This window comes from Aspergillus nomiae (genome assembly GCF_001204775.2).
Source record: "Aspergillus nomiae NRRL 13137 chromosome Unknown contig00024, whole genome shotgun sequence".
Taxonomy (NCBI): Eukaryota; Fungi; Ascomycota; class Eurotiomycetes; order Eurotiales; family Aspergillaceae; genus Aspergillus; species Aspergillus nomiae.
The window spans coordinates 116336-135686 of NW_015378079.1; the positions used below are offsets into that span (position 1 = coordinate 116336).

The window sequence follows — 19351 nt, forward strand, 5'->3', positions numbered from 1 at the left end:
TGGCCTTTCCGGTGAGGGTTATATATAGTATAGTATAGTATAGTATAGAGCATTCTGATTCCTATCTATGTGGGATTCGCTGGTGCTTATATGTGTGCTATTACCTCCGTAGTACTTCTGACATGCGGCCTGTTGGTTTAGTGGCTGTGTTGGTTTGCCCGGTGCGAGCGCCAAGCACATCGTTTGGTTTAGTTGGATGGGAATACACGGTAATTGTCTGATCTCTATCTGGTGACCTCATCGGTTTCATTTGGATTGCTATCGCTGGCCATTGGGCGAGTCTTGCACTAAAATACTAGGTACTACAACCAACATACCCACAGCGACTACTATCTTGATAGGCGGGGGGAAAGTTGATGCCATGACTGGTCATATTTCGTAGTAGTTGTAAACGTGACTATGCATATTGAAATCGGCTATAGCCTTGTAGATAGATCATTGAACCAGCGCCCACCCGCCGAACTCCAGTACTGATGAATTAGTATATATCTAGGAACGACTACCCTATCCAACCAATCCCACCACCTCTCTGGGCCACTTCTTTCCCCAGACAAATGCCCGCGGGGGCACTCGGCCGCCCACCGGGGCCAGAGCACGAATCTTGCCCTTCTCGCTATCCACCTCAGCCACGTACAGGAACCCCATTATACTGGCGTCCCGCACCTCGGCCACACTGGCCGTCGTAGGTGCGTTGGTGATGGCGATGAGAGAGTTGGCGAGTGTCGATGGTGCAGGGGGGAGGACTTTCTTCAACGGGATATTTGAAGCCAGGGCTGGAGTGGCGCTCTCGATGCTGGAAACTATACCGGGCAAAGGGGTCGCTCGAGCAGGCTCCTCTTGCTGGCTCTGGCTGACTTCCGCGTCGTTGCCTCCGCCGGGGAGGAACGAGTCACCGGCGCCGAGCTGAGACGGGTCATATTCGTCTTCGTCTTCCTCTAGCGATGCGATGGTATAATTGTAGATACTGAGTGTATTGAATTCAAGCTGTTGGGCGTGTGGGGATAGTGTCACATTGGTAGTGGACGATGCTGAGAGCGAAAGAGCGGCAGACGCAGTGGACGGGATAGGGTTTCCAAAGAAGTAGGTCCGGATCTGGGACTCCCGTACACCCTTCATAAATGCTGCGTCGCGATCGACACATCCGCCGGATTTAGAGAGCTTCACCACCGTGATGCGCTCGTCCGAGGCCACGGCCGATGCGCCAGACGTCGGCTTGTTATCGTAGTTCTTCATCATGAGACTGTATAGCCGTTCCGAGCCAATGACAAGGATAGTAGTAACTGTCATCCGTCAGTGCATGCACACCTTACACAATAAGTGAACCAAGCCAAGAACATACTCGAAACTCCGTTACGATGTGGTTGATCATTTCAAGACTTCCAGGTTTACCCTGACTTAAAGCCCCCGGCGTATCCACAATGATACCGGTTTCCCTAGCCTCCTCATCCTCTGCCATGCGTCCCATCACCGACAGCGCCAACCGCGACACAATAGGCCGGTAAACAGACCCCTCTGCCTCCAGCGGATTCTGCATCGGGTAAAAGTAGACCAAAGGTAGCTTCACAGGCACAGCACTGGGCCCAGACATCGGACTGCTCCCCCATCCCTCCTCCACATCCATCATAGTGCGGAACGCCGTAGCCGTCAACGTCCCGGGTACACTAAGCATACCCTCGTTTGGATCCAAGTTGACAACGATAGGCTGCCTCTCTACCTTCGTAGCATACGCCGTCAGGATCTTCGCGACACTAGTCTTTCCCGCATTTTCCGGACCGAGAATCAGCACGCGCGGACCGTCCTTCCCTGTCGCTTTCGCCTCCTGACGCATAGTCTCTAGCGCAAAATGCACATTGGCGTATTCAACCATCGGGGTCTCCTCCGCCGTGTATTCGCTTTGACAACCTCCAGCGCCGAGCCCGCGAGGTGTCGCGCCGCCCAGTCCACCCGGTGCCAATCCGTCGACCGATGGCCCTGTATCCCCCGCGCTCACTTCCAGTGTGCAGCCATGCCAGGTGTATATTGCGCCTTTCGTCCCCGAGAAGGTGTATGTTTGAGACGGAGCTAGTTCGGTGCCAAAGAGTTCTGCGGTGCCGGCGAGGAGCTATAGTTACCCCTCCAATTATTGGGAAGGACAAGTCAGTCGCGCTATAACTTTCATGCAACGGTCGCAACTGGATCTGTGGTTGAGCTACTCACCTTGACTCGAATAACTGTGCCGAAAGCAACCTCAAATCTCCACTCGGAGCCCTTCGACAGGCTGATTTGGCTCGGCGGTGCGGGCGCAAATTGGTTGTCCGCCGTCGGCTGTGTAAGGTCTAGACCGGGGAGAGACATGGCATTGCTAGGATCGACTGATCCTATCTTCTAAAATGAAACGAGAAAAAAGAAACGTGCGCTACTTCCTAACAAACCACGTCAAGATGTTCGGGGAGCTTGAAGATCATTATCAAAGCTAACGGCGGAGGTGACGGTGTTTATCATGTTTGCAGCGGAAAGGTTCCAGACTAGCCTTAACTGCAACGTCTGGTATAGAATGCCCTACTTTGGAGTAAACCCTACCTCTACAGAGTTACAGAGAACAGCCTGCATAGAACACCATGGCTACATCATCTCATTTTTTATTGCATTTGCATTTCACATCCTGTGCTACCGAACCATAAGAGACCATCCCGAGTGCCCATCAAAAACCATCCGATCAATAGAGGCAGCGAAAAGAAACAAAGGATTATAGTTAGTATATCAGGTATCCAGGAAAAATAGGAGAATGCGCATGTAGAGAGTGTTTTGATCTCCAGGACCACCGGGCGAAATCAAAAAGCCGATCGATGACCACCATTTCCGAGAAAAGGGCTCTCCTTCTTGCAACCAAAGCGCAAAAATTAGAAAGGGTTAAGGTGTAAATACGATACATCAGGAAGCTCTGTGAGGGTAAAACCACAATACAGCTAGAAGAGGGGTTGCAGGAGAGGGTATACAGGTCGAGAGAACTAGATCCCTTTCCTGGGGAAAGGAGGGAACAATCTAGAACCGAAGGTGAATGGGGACGAGGTTCGGGAAAGGAAGTGTTCATCGATGGAAAACGCGACGGTCACTCGGGACAATTGTTCCATAGGAAGGCGCCCAATACAGTTGGTAATAGAACCTCTAAAAGAAATAAGGAATGGAAGCCCTGGTGATGTGTTAGATCAGGAATAAACAGCAAGGGAAGTCGGCCAACTTACGCAAGTGCAAAAGCAGCAGTGACGCCGACAAGAGCGCGGTTCCTAACACGTTCACGCTTCAACTTCTCTTCCAAAACCTTTGCCCTCTTAGTCCGCATGGCCTTTGTTTCTTCGTCCTCCTCGTCGTCACTGAGCGCTTCTTCGATGTTGCGCTTCTTAGCAGCCTTTGATGACGATGGCACGGGCTCCTCCTCTGTGCTCTGAACCTTGGCAGCCTCATCTACCATTTTCTTAGCCTCGGCGATCATTTGTTCGGTATCTTCCGCAGATGGAGCATCAGGAAGGAGAGAAACAGGTAATTCCACCGCGACGGTGGTCTGGGTCGTTTGCACATCTTGGGCTTCGTCGGCATTGGTTTCAACCTCCACTTTGACATTCTCCTCCTTGGTCTCCTCAACCTCCTCGACCTCTTTGAGCTCCTTAAGCTCCTTGAGCTCCTTCGCCCGAGTAGCTCTGGGTGTCTTCGTGGCCTTTGGTGTTGAAGCAGACTTCTTAGGAGTAGGGGCCACCCTCTCTTCATCGTGTTCCACACTGGGTTGAATGGTGCCATTGACCGATCCGGACTCGGCCGTAGCATCCAAAGCAGACTGGAGGTTTGCATTTGCCTCACTGGTTGCCTCCTTCACCTCCTTGACGTCCCTAGCCCTTGTGCTTCTAGCCTTGCGCGGGGAAGCAAGCTTTTGTGGGGAAGGGAGTTTTTTGCTGGGGGAAGCAGACCGGCCTCTTCGCAGGCGCGGCGCCGCAGTAAGCTGGGCTGGAGCTTCAATCGGGGGCAGATCAAATCGAGGAGGTGGGGTGATCTGCATGTGCTTCTTCGTACTGGATGGGGTCTGGACAATCTCGGTGGGATCAAGCAATGCTCGCACCCAATCATACATCTGATACTCCTTTGCTAACTCGAGAGCTGCCGAGCCGTTAGATATGTCTGCGAGTAGCACCAATTGAACGGGCCTACCTAGTATTGGCGAGATCCAAACATTTCCAGCGATTTCATCCTCGCTGGTTTCCTTACGAGCCTTCACATATTCACGCTCAGACCGCTCCTCCTCCAATTTTGCCCAGGGGAAGGCAATCTTAAACATTCCAGTAGCGCTAACATATCCATCTTTGCTGCGTCGCTGTGGTGTTGACAAAGAGTCGCGCGTTAATTCTCGGTTCTACACAATGCCACTGGCTCCGATAGGTGGGTACAGAAAGGCGACTCACCATCAAAAAGTACGTCTCTGGTTGTTGCTGGGTGTTATGTGAAGGAAATATTTCAGAGCCTTTAAGGTCCCTGGGCAGTTTCACGCGCAAATGCGCATATTCGAAGGGTCCAAGGTTCTCCGGCTTTGTCGCATTCGACGTGCCGATCACTGTAGGTCTCACCGTGAGATTTGTTTTTCCCAAACGTCGGCACCGCAAGAGTTCCTCGTCTACGGTCGCAATGAGATGTATCTGTCAGCCATGCGCAAACTTTGAAGCCGAAGCACGCTGAGAGGTGAGCGAGCCATGGGATCGCGCGACAAAACGATGTCGGAACTTACAGGTGGGAGTCTCAGATGGGAGGATGTGGGGATTGTTCTTCTTTGGCAGTAAGCGCGCCATGATGAATGGTCAGGTTGGTCAAATATTAAACTAGAGCTGAGAGTTGAATGTTGTGGCAGCAGTTTCCGAGGTGATGTGAAGCAGGATGCGACGCCAGAACGTCGGCCACGTTGCAGGCGCGTCTCTCGCCGCTTTGCTCAAGGGTTCGGTGATAATACGTCACCACGGAGAATGCACTGATGATAATATCACGATCGACTTGGCGGACGATTTAACCTGTGGGACACAGACGATAGACCCGCGACAAGCCAGGTGATAACTGACTCAAGATCAATACGAGAATCGATAAGTAGGGGAGGAAAATAATAAATGAAGGTGGAAGCCGGGCGGGCGATTGCTCAGGTCTATACGCCCGACATACCGTATCAGTTCGTACTCAGTAATGGACTCATGTTGACCAGAGTATCCTCCACCAATGGCTGTGCGTGTAGGTCATGTGACATTCCTTGAACAGTAGGGATCGGCGGCTACCGGCTGATCCCCGGTATCTGATGAGACCAATATTGGGTATGCCACCCGTATTAGTGCCTTAGGGCCTGATCAAGTTGGGTGGGAGATCCCGTTGCCCCGTGACGGGAAATACGTTGAGGAATTGTTTCGTCACAGTTGATTGATCTCTTGGACCGTCTTCTGGTGCATGTTCTGCAGCAGTTCCATTGATACTTTTCTTTGGTTGTCTTTCACTTCATTCTCATTCAAGGCTCAGCCACATATCCATACCGTGTTTGTTTACCTACATACAAAGAGTGGAAAGGGGTCAAGCAGAGAGAAGTCACTGTTGCTTTATGGAGTATATCTTGACATCACCACTGGAGTTTACCGATACTCAAGATGTATTTACAGCACCGAATGGAATTCACTTTGAGATAGTTGTTGTTGTCACCACAAAGCCATTGATTGACCTTGCAAAAGCGCAAGACAAAACATAAATCTCCGTGCTGGGACCAGGAGAAGCGAGGATATCATTCTGGATCAATGTCTTAAAAAGGGTTGTCGTTCTGGGCCTCCCCTGAAACTTGTCCACCGCCTTTCTTTGCACCCCACTGTGTGGGCTGAGAGCCAACGAATCCCCCACCGATGCTTGACTACGACAAAACAAAACCGCCCCTCTTAGTCTTCATTGTTGCTGTTCTTTTTGCTACTCCCACCTAAATCCTTGTAGGGTCAAATAGACTTAATTTTGTTTGTGGATTCCCGTTGACGCTGCGTATATCTCCCCTTTCTCCTCCCCGGATCTACTTACTCTCTCTGTCCTCAGTCATTCCAACTCCCTCACGCTACACTACCATATATACTAATACCCCACCAAGCCCCTACCGACACAATGTCCGAGCAGGATGATCTCGTTGCCTCCAAGACCGAGGGTTTCAAGGTCGGAGAGAAGAAGTCAATCAATGAGTACACTGAGCTTGGTATGTGGATCGCTCCGTCCATATTTGAATCTCGAATTTCATTATGCACCACCCTGTCTCGTGGCATCGCCCCTTGCCGTTATGCAAGAACGGGAGCTATGGGTCTCCAAACCTCCATTCCAGCTGCCACCCGAGCTAGTTCTGGCCGTTTAATCCCCTTCCACCATGTTGTACGCCTGTGCTAAACTTTGATCCTCATCAGATAAGAATGACGAATCCCTAAACCGCTGGAAGGCCTCCCTAGGTCTTGCAACCGGTGCACCAATTGGAGACCCCAACGATCCCCGAAAGTGCATTATCAAGTCTCTCGCCCTGGAGGTTGAGGGACGGTCCGATGTGGTCATTGACGTGTCCGCGCCCGGTGCAGTTGATACTCTCAAGGACAAGCCATTCACCATCAAGGAGGGTGCCCACTTCCGGATCAAGGTCGTCTTCCAGGTGCACCATGAGGTCCTGAGCGGTCTGAAGTACCTGCAGGTCGTTAAGAGGAAGGGTATTCGAGTTAGCAAGGACGAAGAGATGCTGGGCAGCTATGCCCCCAACACCACCGACAAGCCCGTCTACGAGAAGAAGTGTAAGTGTGCTCTGCCTCTGGTACATCTGCGGCCGTCATCTGGGTGCTAACTCCCTCTTTTCCTTTATAGTCCACGCGGAAGAGGCCCCCTCCGGAATGATCGCCCGGGGCCATTACAACGCGGTTTCGAAATTCGTGGATGACGACGACCACACCCACCTGCAGTTCGAGTGGTCGTTTGATATCGCGAAGGATTGGTAGATTTGACGGTTCCCGGATGAACTACGACTCTGTCATGACCAGCATTCTTTGAAATTTGCAAGCGTTGTACGGAACTGCGTTCTTGGAATTTTTGACCTTCTCTCAGAGCTACACCCCCATGAGACACTCTTGGGTTGTCATATATAGGTCCTAATAATTGGATCCCGTTTCTCGAAGTGTTCCAGACATACAAATACCACATAGATATATATAGTCATGTGTGTTCATTTGCTGGTAGTCTTCACCGCTATCTGAACGCAATGCTGTCTATAAAATGCTGTGCCCATCATCTACCAAACTCCAAACAAAAAAGATTGCATTGAATAAATGGGACATGGAAGGAAACAAATGTAAAAAAAAAAGGGTATCACAAAAAGTAGTCAATCACCGGGTTCTGTCCGTCCTTATTCTGCTGCGCTTGCTGCTCGTTACGATGGGCATCGTTCTCTGGAGCCGCGTCAAAGATGTTGAAAAATCTCTCGCCGGTATCGCTAACTTCGAGGACGCTCGCAAGATTACCACACCGATAGCAGTAGTTCGGTGCACTCCATACGGTGCTCAGCCGGTCATCGTAGAGAACCTGATACCCCTCCTGACACAGCTGGTGCGCCCGCAGAATATGAGACATGCTATTGACTTCCAGGAATTTCCGGACCACCTGCGCACCGAATGTATACCCGGCTCCCCTTGGCGAAAGGGAAAACTCATCGCGCTCAGTATCCGGATCGGACCAGACCAGATCGGCCATGGGGCCTTCATGAGGGATCTCACGAAACCGGTCAATGATTTTAATCTGGTCTATAGAATGGATGGAGGGGGATAGGCCGCCGTGCACGCAGAAGATTTGATCGTTAATAACCACGCTCAGGGTGAGGAAGTCGAACATATCAGTGAAGTAGTGCCAGACGTTGGGGTTGCCGTATTTCCGCACGCACTCGGTGTAGAATCCGTAGGACTGCGTGACACCGCGAGACTCGTGGTTTCCTCGAATAAGATGCACGCGATGAGGGTATCGTAACTTCAAGCAGACAAGAAGGGAGATTGTCTCCACACTGAATAAACCACGATCTACGTAATCGCCTGTAGTGCAAAAAGGTTTGAGGTATTAGCTGAACGGGTCCGATCCAATACCGAATTTGTGTCGTCCCTGAACTGACCTAGAAATAGATAATTTGTGTTCGGGCAGAAGCCTCCGATCTTGAATATTTCAAGCATATCAAAGAATTGCCCGTGAATATCTCCCACTACCGTTACCGGTGCCGCAATATGGACCACATTGCTCTCTTTCATCAACAGTTCTTTAGCTTTGGCGCATATTGCCTCAATCACAGAGTCTGCCAGCAACTCCTTTCGATAGAGCCTCTCTATGCACTCGTCTAGGTCGATACTCGCTGCAACATGATAAAGTTAGTTTAGAAGACACGCAAACAAAGGAAACTGTGGGATTCTTAACTTACCCGGTAGGCCAGGCATTTTGTTAGGATTATTCTAATTGATGATTGGAAACACTTCTATGCTGGTATAATAGAACGGTGATAAAACGAATGGGTCAAGTTTCGAGGTATTCTGAGCGCGAGAGGTCACTGAGCGCGTCGGGATATGGAAATGAATAGTGCGCAGGTCGTCTCGAGGAAGGATAGTATGTCTGTGTGAGAAGTTGTTGCAGTGGTTCGCATCATGACCAACAGATGTAGCGGACGTATGTGAACGGTGCCAACGGAGCCCGTGTAGCTCAAGGGCTAAATGATGGCAAGAAGAATGTTCAGGCAGGGTTCGGGTCTTGACATAAAATCTCGAATGATTTTTCTTAGAAATCAATCCATCATGGGCAGAGGATCTGGACACATCGATAACCCGCGGTCATCACAATAGCGGTGCCACTGGCACGCGGCGGATCCAATTAATTCGAATTGTGCCGTACCACACCGCCTGTTTTCTGAAGTGGACCCTAAAATGGATAAGTGAGCACGTGGGGTCGCTCGCCTCAACATGATATACGGAGCACTTGCGGAGTAGTTAATAGTATCGAATAACCTCATATCTGCGGAGGCTACTAGGTATGTTAGGGCTTTCCCTTTCTGGGAATGGGTCTAGACCCTCGCCGCCTTTTGCTCCCTTGCGAAGTATACAACCCCTATTATTCTCACTAAGGGCGTTACCCTGGACTGAGACCTGCGCTTCCAGCTCGTGGCGCTAACCATGCATAACGAGCAAGTCCGCCTGGTACTTATCTGCTTGAGGCATTGTCCTCAAATGGGTATATAGTGCTGGATATATAGTGCTGGCCGCTTGTTGTGTACTTGACTCAGATATCCCTCGTATCCCGCATATGTATCCCAGCAAGCGCAGCATTTTCCGCATTGTATATATACAATTTGTGTCAATACTATATGGCCACAACCTGTTTATCAGATATACTTAGTAGCCTTCTAAACTTCGCGAGCATTCTACAATTTTGAAGATTCTTTATACAGAATTTCGCAATCGTCCTTTCACGCCCCGAGTAATCACTTTTTCAAGAAAGTCAAGGCAGCAAGGCACAACGCATCAACTCCAACTCTCATCGTTGGCTGGATAACAGGTGCGAAAAGCGCCGAGTGATTCCCCGGGATCTCTTCTGTGCGAGAATCCGCCTGTGCCTGATCCCAAAGTTCAGGGTCAATGCCTCCCAGAAGCCAAAAACAGCTAGGGATCCCTCGGCAGGTTGCCAACGTAGAGAAATCCTCGCTAACATTGGTTCGCGGTACATCGTCATCGAAGTCCTCAAAGTGAGTCGCGAATGTCGCGGCAACGTGAGATGCAGCATCTTTGTCGTTAACGGTAGGTGGGAAGCGTCTCGTCGGGGTGAACACAGGGGACTTGGGCGAGCCACTCGCCGCGCACTCGGCCTCGACAATACGCTTAATTGCAGAGATGATTTGTTCCCGGATCTCCAATTTAACAGATCGAAAGTCAACGCCGATCTCGGCTCTGTCGGTAATGATGTTCTCTGTCTGCCCGGCCTGGAGACTTCCGACGGTCAAGACAGCGAGGTCGCTTGGGTTGATCTCTCTGCTCACGATACTCTGTAGTCGAATAACAATGTGTGCAGCAAGAAGCACTGGATCCACCGTCTGGTGAGGCTGAGATCCATGACCACCACGCCCAAAGACGGTGATCTTCATGCTGTCGGCAGCAGCCATGATGGCTCCAGGGCGAGAGCCAACACTTCCAGCCCGCATTCTCATGACGTGCTGACCAAGGACGTAATCAGGGACTGGAATCTTGGAATAAAGCCCATCGTCAACCATCGCCTGCGCGCCTCCACCTCGCTCTTCGTCTGGTTGGAACAGCACAATTAAAGTCCCGCTCCACGCGTCCCGCATCTTTACAAGCGTCTCTGCTGCTGCTAGGAGACACGTAATATGCATGTCATGGCCGCAAGCATGCATCACTGGCTTCTCATTCCCTTCCGTATCGCGCATGGTGGAGTAGCTTGCATAGGGGAGCCCGGTCATCTCTTTGACTGGAAGAGCGTCCATGTCCGCTCTCAGGAGCACAGTCTTGCCTTCGCCATTTCGAAATACTCCCGCTAGGCCGTACCCTCCGATGTTGGTATGAAGCTCATAGACTTCCAGCTGGGCCAGATGTGCCGCGAGTTTTTTCGATGTAGATTCCTCTTGCCGAGAGAGTTCGGGATGCGCATGGAAATACTTGTAAAGATCCTCGTAGGGAGCCAAGTCCAATGACGCTGCCGTCAGAATTTCTGACAAGCTTGACCGTGCCATCTTGTGGAATGGCAACACGTGGTAGACGTGGAAGGATATATGCCGTGCAAGGGAGGTGGGGTAGCAGTGTATGGGGTTCCTTATATAGTGCTCTACTAGTGAACGATTCGGGGCGCACACAACCCCGCAAGCTTAACGGACAGGCTGGCCCAGCAGTCATGTACCTTTTATGTAGGAAACTCCTATAAAAGGCACATGGATTTAATATGATAATTGGACAATCAGTAAGCACTGAGGCTGTTTGTTGTATATAAGATATCAGTCTATCTAATTCTAGGCGTAATTTAGGATATCATGATAGATTGTTATCTTTGAAATTATATATTCATTCTATATATCTATATCTTTGAGCTAGTGGCATTATCCAAAGTAAGGCTAAGATACATACACATGTCGTTAGGGATCCCCATATAAACCAAAGCTGGCTGCTGTGATAATCTTTCTTAAGGTAGAGGCCTGCGATAGGAAATCTGGTCAGTAGGTGCCATAATCATCTGGTAAACAATGCTCTAAATTGGTGTCATGACTGTAGAGATTCATTGCACTATTGTAACGGCGGGTCCTATATAAGTCAGTCCCAGGGCTTCGGGATCGTTGATCCCGAATTATTCTGACCTTTTGGCCTTGTGGAAGAGGGTGCCCTGGCTCTATCTCTTACAACTATTTACAAGTACTTGATTGAATTCGCGTAGGTGTCATTCTCTTCTAACTATTGATGTGTTTTTCAAATGTTTAGCAAGCTTGAGCGAAAAGTCTATGACATTGAGTTTATAAGTTGTTCTCTATATATGTTTCTATCCCAAGGTTCATGCAGTTCCAAATGTCCCCAAATCATCAAAGTGCATCTTTCGAGGATCCTTGAACATGCGTATCTCTTTGGGCTAGGAGTTGCCTTGCTTCTTCACCGTCATCCGAATCTGTCTCTTCTTCGGTCTCTTCCTCCTCTTCCTCCTCCTCCTCCTCCTCCTCATCTTCTTCCTCCTCGTCAGTCTCCTCTTCAGTCTCCTCCTCAGAGTCTGTAACCTCTTCCCCTGACTCTGTTTCTTCTTCGGATTCATCGTCCTCTAACCATTGATCGAGAGTCTTAGTCTTCGTCGCCGATGCCGCTGCTGGCATGCGCCCGTTCGGCTGTCTACTTGCAGCTGAGACAGTGTTCTGATGCTCACGTAGCGCTCTATCAAGGCGTTCACCTGCAGTCGCAGGTGCTTTCTCTGTAAGCTCAGATTTGACATCTGGCTCCCGAAGGCTGGGATCAGGTTCTTTTCCTAACTCAACCCAGTCAGGGAGGTTTTCATAACCTGTGAGACCATGAGGACCCGCGTCCGGGCCAACAATCAAGGTAGACGAGCCGATCAAAAGATCCTTTCTTGTCTCGGATGGGCTAGGGGCATGGGGCACTGGTTTCGGTGCGAGAAGCAGCAAGTTCGCAAGCTGCGTCGAGGAAGGCGAAGAAAGAAGATTTTTGTATAGTCGAGCACGGTCACGCAGATCATATGAACTGTCATATCTAGCAAGGAGGAGGAGGTATCTCCAAAGGAGAGTAATTCTATCTTCCTCTGGTTCAGATTTCTGTTCATCGTGGTTGTTTTCTTCGTTTTTCTCCTCCTCCTGATCGTCGGTCCACTCATTCTTATACTGCTGCTCGACCTTGGGGCTTGCCGGAGGTTCCTCCTTGGGAGGGTTCCTTAGAAGGTGGTGTAGATACACCTTAGCCCCTAAGAGAACAATCTGTTGTTTCACGGCTTCTGCCTCATTGGCGAAGTCCTGTACCAGGATTCGCAGAACATCTGGCGCAAAATTCCTCTCCGGGTCTATACCCGCATATTCTCCGACTAGCCATACAATAGTCGCTCTAGCATCCGGGTTATTCGTCAATCCGAGGTGTTTCACCAACTCAATGACCGTTTGTTCATGCGAAGCTGGATCTTGCTGTATTAGATGTCTAATCACAGTCAAGGATTCCGATACTAGATTGTCATCCAGGCTAATAATTTGGTTGAGCAGTAGGCGAAGACAATGACCAGCCGTGCTAGGGTCACTTTGCGCACAGCGTCCGATTGCGCGAACGCTCTCACGCACCAGCTCGGGATCCGTTCCCTGGGAGAAATGTTCGAGCTCGCTAAGAATCACTCCCTTCAAGTGTAGACCACAATGAGGGAAAAGAATCGTTAGAATCTCGAGCTTTAGACGCCAGATATGAGGCGGATCTGAAGCACGGACGAGGAAGTGAGAGACATATTTTCTGAATGGCGCGGGATGACGCAAGCAAACAGCGACAATGTTATATAGCACAATATGCTGCACGTCCTGAGGGCTTCGGAGTAGAGCGACCAAAGGGCCAACAACTGCAGCAAGGTATTCTGGTGGAGCGAGATACAGGAAACAGCGAACGATATTCACAATGACTGCGGAATTGCGATTCTGTAAAAGTAGCCTGCAGGAGCGCAGCAAAAGCTCAAGATCAGGATCTACTATGGGGACTTCGTATTCCCTGCCACCCTCGTCATCTCCCTCTTCATCATCGTAGAAGCCCTTCGATACCGCTTGCTTAACTTTCTCGGTTCTAGGGGGGAAACATTTTCGGGCATAGATAGTTAAAAGGCGTAATGTTGCGATCTGGCCCCATTCATCCATATCGACAAGCTTCTTGACCAAACCGCGGTAGTGCTTGTGGATAAGATCGATTCTATCGGGACAAACTTCTAAGAAAGCGGAGACAGCCGGCCCAGCGACGAAATACTGGGTATCACCTAGCAGCGTAGAGAGGTAGCCTATTAACTGCGGCAGGGTGTTCGGGTCCAGGCGATAGCACTTGGGAATGGCCAATGCAGCTGCTTTGCGGACATGGGGCTCATATCGCCGCAACCACGCTTAATTGCAAGGGAAACGATCTGGCTGATCACTGGCACTCTTATGCCGGACATTGTGCGGAGTGCCATGGCCCGCACCTGGGGGCTTTGATCCGTAAGCGATTTCTGAATCGTGTTGATGGACAAGAGCGCAAGGTCGGGCTCGGCCTCGGCGTGGTGAACCAGGTAGATGTAAACAAGCTTCTTGACCTCGATATTCGCGTTTGCGACATTCTTGACAACTGCCGAGAAGAAAGGAAGGGAGGGCTCGGAGCGATACATCAACTAATTAACAGAAGTAAGGTAATGTCAGCTAAAAGTATTAATTCAGTCAATTCGGAGCTCTTCCGTACCGTGATCACCCTGCGCATGCCATCCAGGACTTCCCGATCATGACGACTGTCGAGTAGCTTTTTGATATGTGCGGTGGTCACATTTTGGGATGTAAGGCCTGTACTGGAGCCTCTGGTCATTGCTGCGGACTGAGCTGCTTCAAGAGTGAGCTCTCGAGCTACAAACAGTCAGCTACTCAATTCGGCGGGATCTACCATGAGAGGACGACAGCGGTTCTATTACCTGTTTCCAGCATCGACGATATCCGGGAGATAGTCTCCATCTTGACCCCAAAGCCCTCTTTGGGGCAGACACTGAATCTCCGGTTTTGAGGGGGTGTAATGTCCCTGGGGAAGTGATGTGGGTAGAAAGAGTTGAGAGTTTGCGGCGGAGAGTGGGCAGGTGACGATAACACCTAATAAATGGAACTAATTAGATGAACTGCTGCCCGTCTCCCCGCAACTCTCCAATTCAACTTGCCGGCATCGCGCGCCGTATCATTGAATATTAGTATTAAACAATGTCCTTGCTTGAGGTGTCCGAATGAAATCGTTTGTGTCATTTAACTATGACGACATCTTTCATTCCATCAGCTTCGTTTATTAGCCTTTCATACGGACAAGCATGACCACGAGCACACCAGCCCGCCAAATATATATTGGCACCTGGGTGACAGACTTGGTACAATATATTCTCGATCATGACACCAGCAGAACAGTTTTAATCGTCTGTTCAACTCGAGATGCCTTTCTCAAGCAGTTGCTCGCCATCACGCGCGCTCATTCAAGCGAAACTGCGGAGAGCCACCCAATCCTTACAAAAACCATTGGACTACTCTCAGATTCAAGCAGAATCAAGCTCGTCTACTGCCCGACATTAGAGAATCTTCGAGCTTATCTCGCTGTGCTACCTTCATCTGGTGATCTCATGCAAGGGCCTGTCGCCGAAAAACAAAAGACACAGAAGCCTTTAATGGCCATTCTTGACCTAGTAGCTTTGCACCTGCAAACTTCAGAGTTCTCTGCGCAGGGGTTATCCAGGACTTTTGCGACCACCGTTGAGGCTGCCTCAAGAGAGGGAATGGATCTTGTGCTTTGCGAATGCCAAGATGCTTCAAACCATGAGGCTGAACGGGGCGAGATATTATGGTACACTAATGTCCCATTGCTTAACAGTTCAGTGCGACGGGGGGTACGTGCTTGGCTCGGACGGAGTGTGCCTGTCAACAGGGTCGCCCAACGATGGTTCGAATTTATCGAATCAAGCCAACCTGCCCCAGATACCACGCTTATATGAAAGTTACTAGCGTCACTGGGTCAATCAATGGATTGAAGTAGTGTTCTGTTATGGAATTATGTACTATCATCGTTCTGCCAGTGTAAAACCGCAACCAACCGGGTATCCTAGAGCCGACCATATAACTCCTAAAAAACAAACAACATGACTCCATGACTCATATGCATTTTTCCATTTCGGTAATGTAGAGCTTGATATGTGATTCCAGCCTCAAATATTCATCATGGGCACTTTGAATTTCGTTTTCGATGTTTTCCTTGAGGTCCACCATCTGATGCGAGTTAGCCATCGGAACAACCACGAAGGGCAGATATCATACCTTTTTCTCGGTTTGTTCAATTCTAATCCTCCTTCTCTCCATATCACGCTGCTTTTCCGCGCGCTCTTCACGAAGCTGTTTCTGGACATCCCGGAGTTCCTCCATGCGGGCCTGCGCTGCCTCTGCCTTCTCTTGCGCATTCTTTCGAAGAGTTTCAATCCTTTCATTCCATCTTGCCAACTGTCGTTGCAGCAACTTTTCAGTTTGTTCCACTTCTCTGACGCTGTTGCCTCTTTCTGAGATCGCTTCCTTGTTCCGAGATGCTCGTGATTCCTCCTCCTCCTCCTTTTGCAACTCCGCAGAAATGTCTTCAAGAAGCCTAACGCAAGCCTGGACATCATTGCTGACGACCGTGAACGTATCTGATGAAGTTTGAAGTGCTCTCGCCCTTTTCTCCATCGCATCGATTTGAGCTTTCTCACGTAGTAAATTCTCCGACAGCTCGGTCAGAGTGGCCTGAAGACTGACCGGACTTTCCATAGCATATGGGCGGAGCTTCTCAACCTCTTGTCGGGTACGCACGACTTTCTCCGTCTTCTCCTCTAGCTGCGTTTGCCGTCTGGCTTTATCTGCCTTGACTCGTTCCAATGTCTCGGCAACCCGCTCCTGGTTTCGTCTCAACTCGAGTAGTCGCGCTTTTAATTCATCGTTTCTCCTAACTTTCTCTTTTACTTGTGATTCGTTGGCCCGTAGATTCCGGCGCATCTCTTCCAGGCGTTGCTCCATCTCCTGGTTCTCTGCATATAAGGTATCAATCCGGGCCTTGGTCTTCTCCGACTTGTTGAAATGCTCATCAATGACGGGCGTTTGAGACTCGCGAAATCGAACAAAGTTGATAAGATAAGAGAATATTTTGACCAAGCGATCGTGCGTAGGCTTTGTTAGGTCCGTAAACGTAAAATCATTGACTCCGCACTATATTGTGAGACGAGTTAGCTGCGCTCACTGGATATGTACACAATGACAATCCTGGCAAAGGGTTCACCCACCTCCATCATAAGCTTTCTTAGGCTGACGAAGAACCCCATGAGGTTCCGTGTATCGGCAGGAACAATATCGGGAAAGTCGCCGCCAACATCATCTGCCGCTGCGCGCATCGCAGGCTCCACTGCTTCATGGGTGATGTTCATGAGGAGTTCAGCGAACCATTCGAATACCATCTGGATTTGTTGGGGGTTCGGCTTGATAAGGTCTGCAGAAGTGAAAGGTATACCGATATCATTAATACATCCTGCAATCTCCTTATCGGGCTATTGTCACTGTTAGAGGATCATTACATTAATGGGCAGATGGCTGCTTAAGCTAAGCAATATACTGACCAGGCGCATTAATGCATCGTTCTCGTCTTCCTTCTTGCGACCTCTGCCGTGTTGCTGCTGGGAGCCACGAAATTGCTGACTCATTCGATGATTATATGCCATCTTATCAGACAGACTTCACTCTGTACTGAAGTATGACAGAAACGATACGAGACGGAAAATAATCGTGGTAGTGAGTTGACAATCTGCTGTGTATATGTTATGATGATTGTTTACCGCCAAGGGCCTCGCAGGGCAACCGAACAGGACTAGCGCGACTTGAGAGGGGCACCGATACAAACAGCACAAACACTACCCACGTCTCTTTCAAGGTTTCGATGACTCTTCGCCATATTGAGTTCTATTGCTTTTGAAGACAATCAAATCACCAAGTGTTCTCCAAGCAGTCATTATGGCGTCCACTACTCCGGCACCATCAGAAGCTGCAAAGCCCTTCGAGTGAGTTTCATACACTGCTAAATCTCGAGTCTTGCAATAGACTAATCTATCACCAGTATTGTCGCAACTTACAATGAGCTGCTTCACTCAGATCCGGACTTGACAATGCCAATTGCTGCCATCGAAGCTTTGGTATTACTTCTCACACACTCTCCTTCGTCGACGATATCAGAAACCCTCGATTTACTCGAAAAGTCTACTGCCCACCTGAAAAAATCAATCCCTAACCCCATTGGTCTCTCGGCTGGAACCGATCTCTTCCAACGGTATCTGATTACTACGCTACAGCGACCAGGTCAGCTAGGGCCCGCTGGAGATTTCAACGCTATCAGAGCCCATCTTCTCTCGAACGGTCGGTTGTTCATCAGACGTGCAAAGGAAAGCCGAGACAAGATTGCTGCGTTTGGAAGGGGATTTGTTCGGGATGGCAGTACAGTATTGACGAACGGTGGATCCCGAGTCGTCGCTTCATTATTGCAGAAGGCCGCTGATGAGAAGGGTGGGCCTTCTGCGGTACGTTTCCGTGTCATTTATGTCCTTTCTCCCGCTAAGGACTCTTCCGCGGAGCCTGAGGGTATGGAAACAGTGCGCGCGCTGCGCGCAAAGGGTGTCCCGGTTGCTACGATTCCAGAATCAGCTGTTGCATACTCACTCGGCAAGGCGGATATTGTCATCGTGGGTGCGGAAGGTGTGGTGGAAAATGGAGGCATTGTGTCTCGTATGGGAACCTACCAGATCGGCCTTCTCGCCAAGGCTATGGCAAAGCCTTTCTACGCTGTGGCGGAAAGCCACAAATTTGTCCGACTGTATCCACTTGGGCAATATGATTTACCCATTGAACAACGAGTGATTGACTTCAACACCGAAGAAGATATCACTGATGGACACAAGCCACAGTCGGTAGCTCATAGTTCGGATGTGGTGGACTTCACACCGCCCCATCTCATATCCGCCTTGATCACGGACAGTGGCGTCCTAACACCAAGTGCTGTTAGTGAAGAGTTGATTAAGATCTGGTTCTAAAAGCTTTAGGAACTATGAAGTATAAATGTCGCCAAGTTGGTGTGCAGGTTCGCCGTTTGAGCTTAATGATGTACCCTGTTTCACGGCAAGGCACAGTGTATTTCATCGGAGCCGAGGAAGTCCAGCTGGAAAGGACCAACTCTGAGCTATCACCCAGTGGATTGGTTCCGACTGACTCGGTGTGCAGCACATCGACTACATGTGTGGCTGTTCAATAGTATTTGGCTTACCGGCAAGGCGCGGAAAACAGGCTCCCACATCTCCTTCGTCACGCGACTGGGCACATGTGATCTGTCTTATTTCACGGATGTTCTCCGAGTATTGGAATGAATAAGTCGGAAAATGGATGTACTCCGTACGGACGACGAGTCGGGTCTTCTAGGCGCTGGTGGAAGAGACTATTTACCATGTGGAGGCATGGCTTTGATACGACCCACAAAAAAGAGTAACATCATGACTTGAATAGACAATAATGAACTTGAGAGATAATGGATTCCATTTCAAAGATGATCCACACCCACCCATTCCAACCTTTTCCAGTTCCCATAGCGCCGTATACCCAACCCCGCCGAATCATTAGGGGTTGCCTTCAGAAGCGTAAAACGGAATCCCAAATCATCACACATCTCAGCGTTACATATCGTGTCCCATCCGGATATATCATATCTCATATTCGAGCCCCCCCCCCCTAAATCCACCCATACATCACAAGACGACCATGTCCTGTGAGAACGGTCTCAGCATCACCAACACCTTATAGACCGATGGTCGCACATATCTCAACCCATCCGTTTGATACGAACCGCCTTGTATCCGATCAATGTTGTGATAGCCAGGGGTCCATCCCGAATAAATATAATCGGACTTCGGCTGGGCTCGAATCTTGACTGCAAGAGAGCAGAGCGAGTGACTGATACCGACAACCCCGTGCCGATATCTAAAACTTGCATTATTTCAGATATGGTGTCAAAACGAGGGACGTTTTAAGGGGCGGGGCCCCCCAAAGTAGACA

At 49.7% G+C, this 19351-nt stretch overlaps 9 protein-coding genes across 9 annotated transcripts; 3 read left to right on the forward strand and 6 right to left on the reverse strand.

Annotated features, from left to right (window-relative positions):
• Positions 1-504: 504 nt before the first annotated feature.
• ANOM_002865 (cleavage polyadenylation factor subunit CLP1) lies at positions 505-2334 on the reverse strand (the record flags this gene model as incomplete). The annotated part of the gene is made up of 3 exons (XM_015548122.1): positions 505-1280; positions 1336-2101; positions 2197-2334. The coding sequence occupies 3 exons, from the start codon at positions 2332-2334 to the stop codon at positions 505-507; spliced, it is 1680 nt and encodes a 559-aa protein (XP_015410732.1).
• Positions 2335-2507: 173 nt separating this feature from the next.
• Positions 2508-5106, reverse strand: ANOM_002866 (KilA-N domain-containing protein). Its single transcript, XM_015548123.1, has 5 exons — positions 4748-5106; positions 4428-4636; positions 4177-4378; positions 3222-4125; positions 2508-3169 (listed from the first exon to the last, which is right to left on the reverse strand). Exons 1-5 carry the CDS (start codon positions 4806-4808, stop codon positions 3145-3147), a joined length of 1401 nt encoding a protein of 466 aa, XP_015410731.1. The 5' UTR covers positions 4809-5106; the 3' UTR covers positions 2508-3144.
• Positions 5107-6132: 1026 nt separating this feature from the next.
• ANOM_002867 (rho GDP-dissociation inhibitor) lies at positions 6133-7174 on the forward strand (the record flags this gene model as incomplete). Its single annotated transcript, XM_015548124.1, has 3 exons — positions 6133-6220; positions 6423-6794; positions 6865-7174. The coding sequence occupies 3 exons, from the start codon at positions 6133-6135 to the stop codon at positions 6993-6995; spliced, it is 591 nt and encodes a 196-aa protein (XP_015410730.1). The 3' UTR covers positions 6996-7174.
• A 188-nt stretch (positions 7175-7362) lies between these two features.
• On the reverse strand, positions 7363-8468 carry ANOM_002868 (serine/threonine-protein phosphatase; the record flags this gene model as incomplete). The annotated part of the gene is made up of 3 exons (XM_015548125.1): positions 7363-8075; positions 8153-8386; positions 8453-8468. 3 exons carry the CDS (start codon positions 8466-8468, stop codon positions 7363-7365), a joined length of 963 nt encoding a protein of 320 aa, XP_015410751.1.
• Positions 8469-9502: 1034 nt separating this feature from the next.
• Positions 9503-10762, reverse strand: ANOM_002869 (M20 family metallopeptidase; the record flags this gene model as incomplete). Its single annotated transcript, XM_015548126.1, has 1 exon — positions 9503-10762. One exon carries the CDS (start codon positions 10760-10762, stop codon positions 9503-9505), a length of 1260 nt encoding a protein of 419 aa, XP_015410750.1.
• An 834-nt stretch (positions 10763-11596) lies between these two features.
• Positions 11597-14248, reverse strand: ANOM_002870 (AP-3 complex subunit beta; the record flags this gene model as incomplete). Its single annotated transcript, XM_015548127.1, has 4 exons — positions 14188-14248; positions 13965-14122; positions 13575-13896; positions 11597-13512 (listed from the first exon to the last, which is right to left on the reverse strand). The coding sequence occupies exons 1-4, from the start codon at positions 14225-14227 to the stop codon at positions 11597-11599; spliced, it is 2436 nt and encodes an 811-aa protein (XP_015410716.1). The 5' UTR covers positions 14228-14248.
• A 320-nt stretch (positions 14249-14568) lies between these two features.
• On the forward strand, positions 14569-15240 carry ANOM_002871 (uncharacterized protein; the record flags this gene model as incomplete). Its single annotated transcript, XM_015548128.1, has 1 exon — positions 14569-15240. One exon carries the CDS (start codon positions 14569-14571, stop codon positions 15238-15240), a length of 672 nt encoding a protein of 223 aa, XP_015410717.1.
• A 157-nt stretch (positions 15241-15397) lies between these two features.
• nuf2 (kinetochore-associated Ndc80 complex subunit NUF2) lies at positions 15398-16980 on the reverse strand (the record flags this gene model as incomplete). Its single annotated transcript, XM_015548129.1, has 4 exons — positions 15398-15511; positions 15560-16474; positions 16549-16809; positions 16879-16980. The coding sequence occupies 4 exons, from the start codon at positions 16978-16980 to the stop codon at positions 15398-15400; spliced, it is 1392 nt and encodes a 463-aa protein (XP_015410718.1).
• Positions 16981-17269: 289 nt separating this feature from the next.
• Positions 17270-18339, forward strand: ANOM_002873 (translation initiation factor eIF2B subunit alpha; the record flags this gene model as incomplete). Its single annotated transcript, XM_015548130.1, has 2 exons — positions 17270-17316; positions 17373-18339. The coding sequence occupies 2 exons, from the start codon at positions 17270-17272 to the stop codon at positions 18337-18339; spliced, it is 1014 nt and encodes a 337-aa protein (XP_015410719.1).
• Positions 18340-19351: the final 1012 nt, after the last annotated feature.

Excerpts from the sequence above, each read along its gene's own strand:
- ANOM_002866 (XM_015548123.1), bottom strand. The coding sequence starts at position 4,808 with ATGGCGCGCTTACTGCCAAAGAAGAACAATCCCCACATCCTCCCATCT. Across the intron at positions 4,126-4,176 it reads TTGGATCTCGCCAATACTAG|CTCTCGAGTTAGCAAAGGAG; the intron begins GTAGGCCCGTTC and ends ACGGCTCGGCAG. Across the intron at positions 3,170-3,221 it reads ACTGCTGCTTTTGCACTTGC|GGCTTCCATTCCTTATTTCT; the intron begins GTAAGTTGGCCG and ends ACACATCACCAG.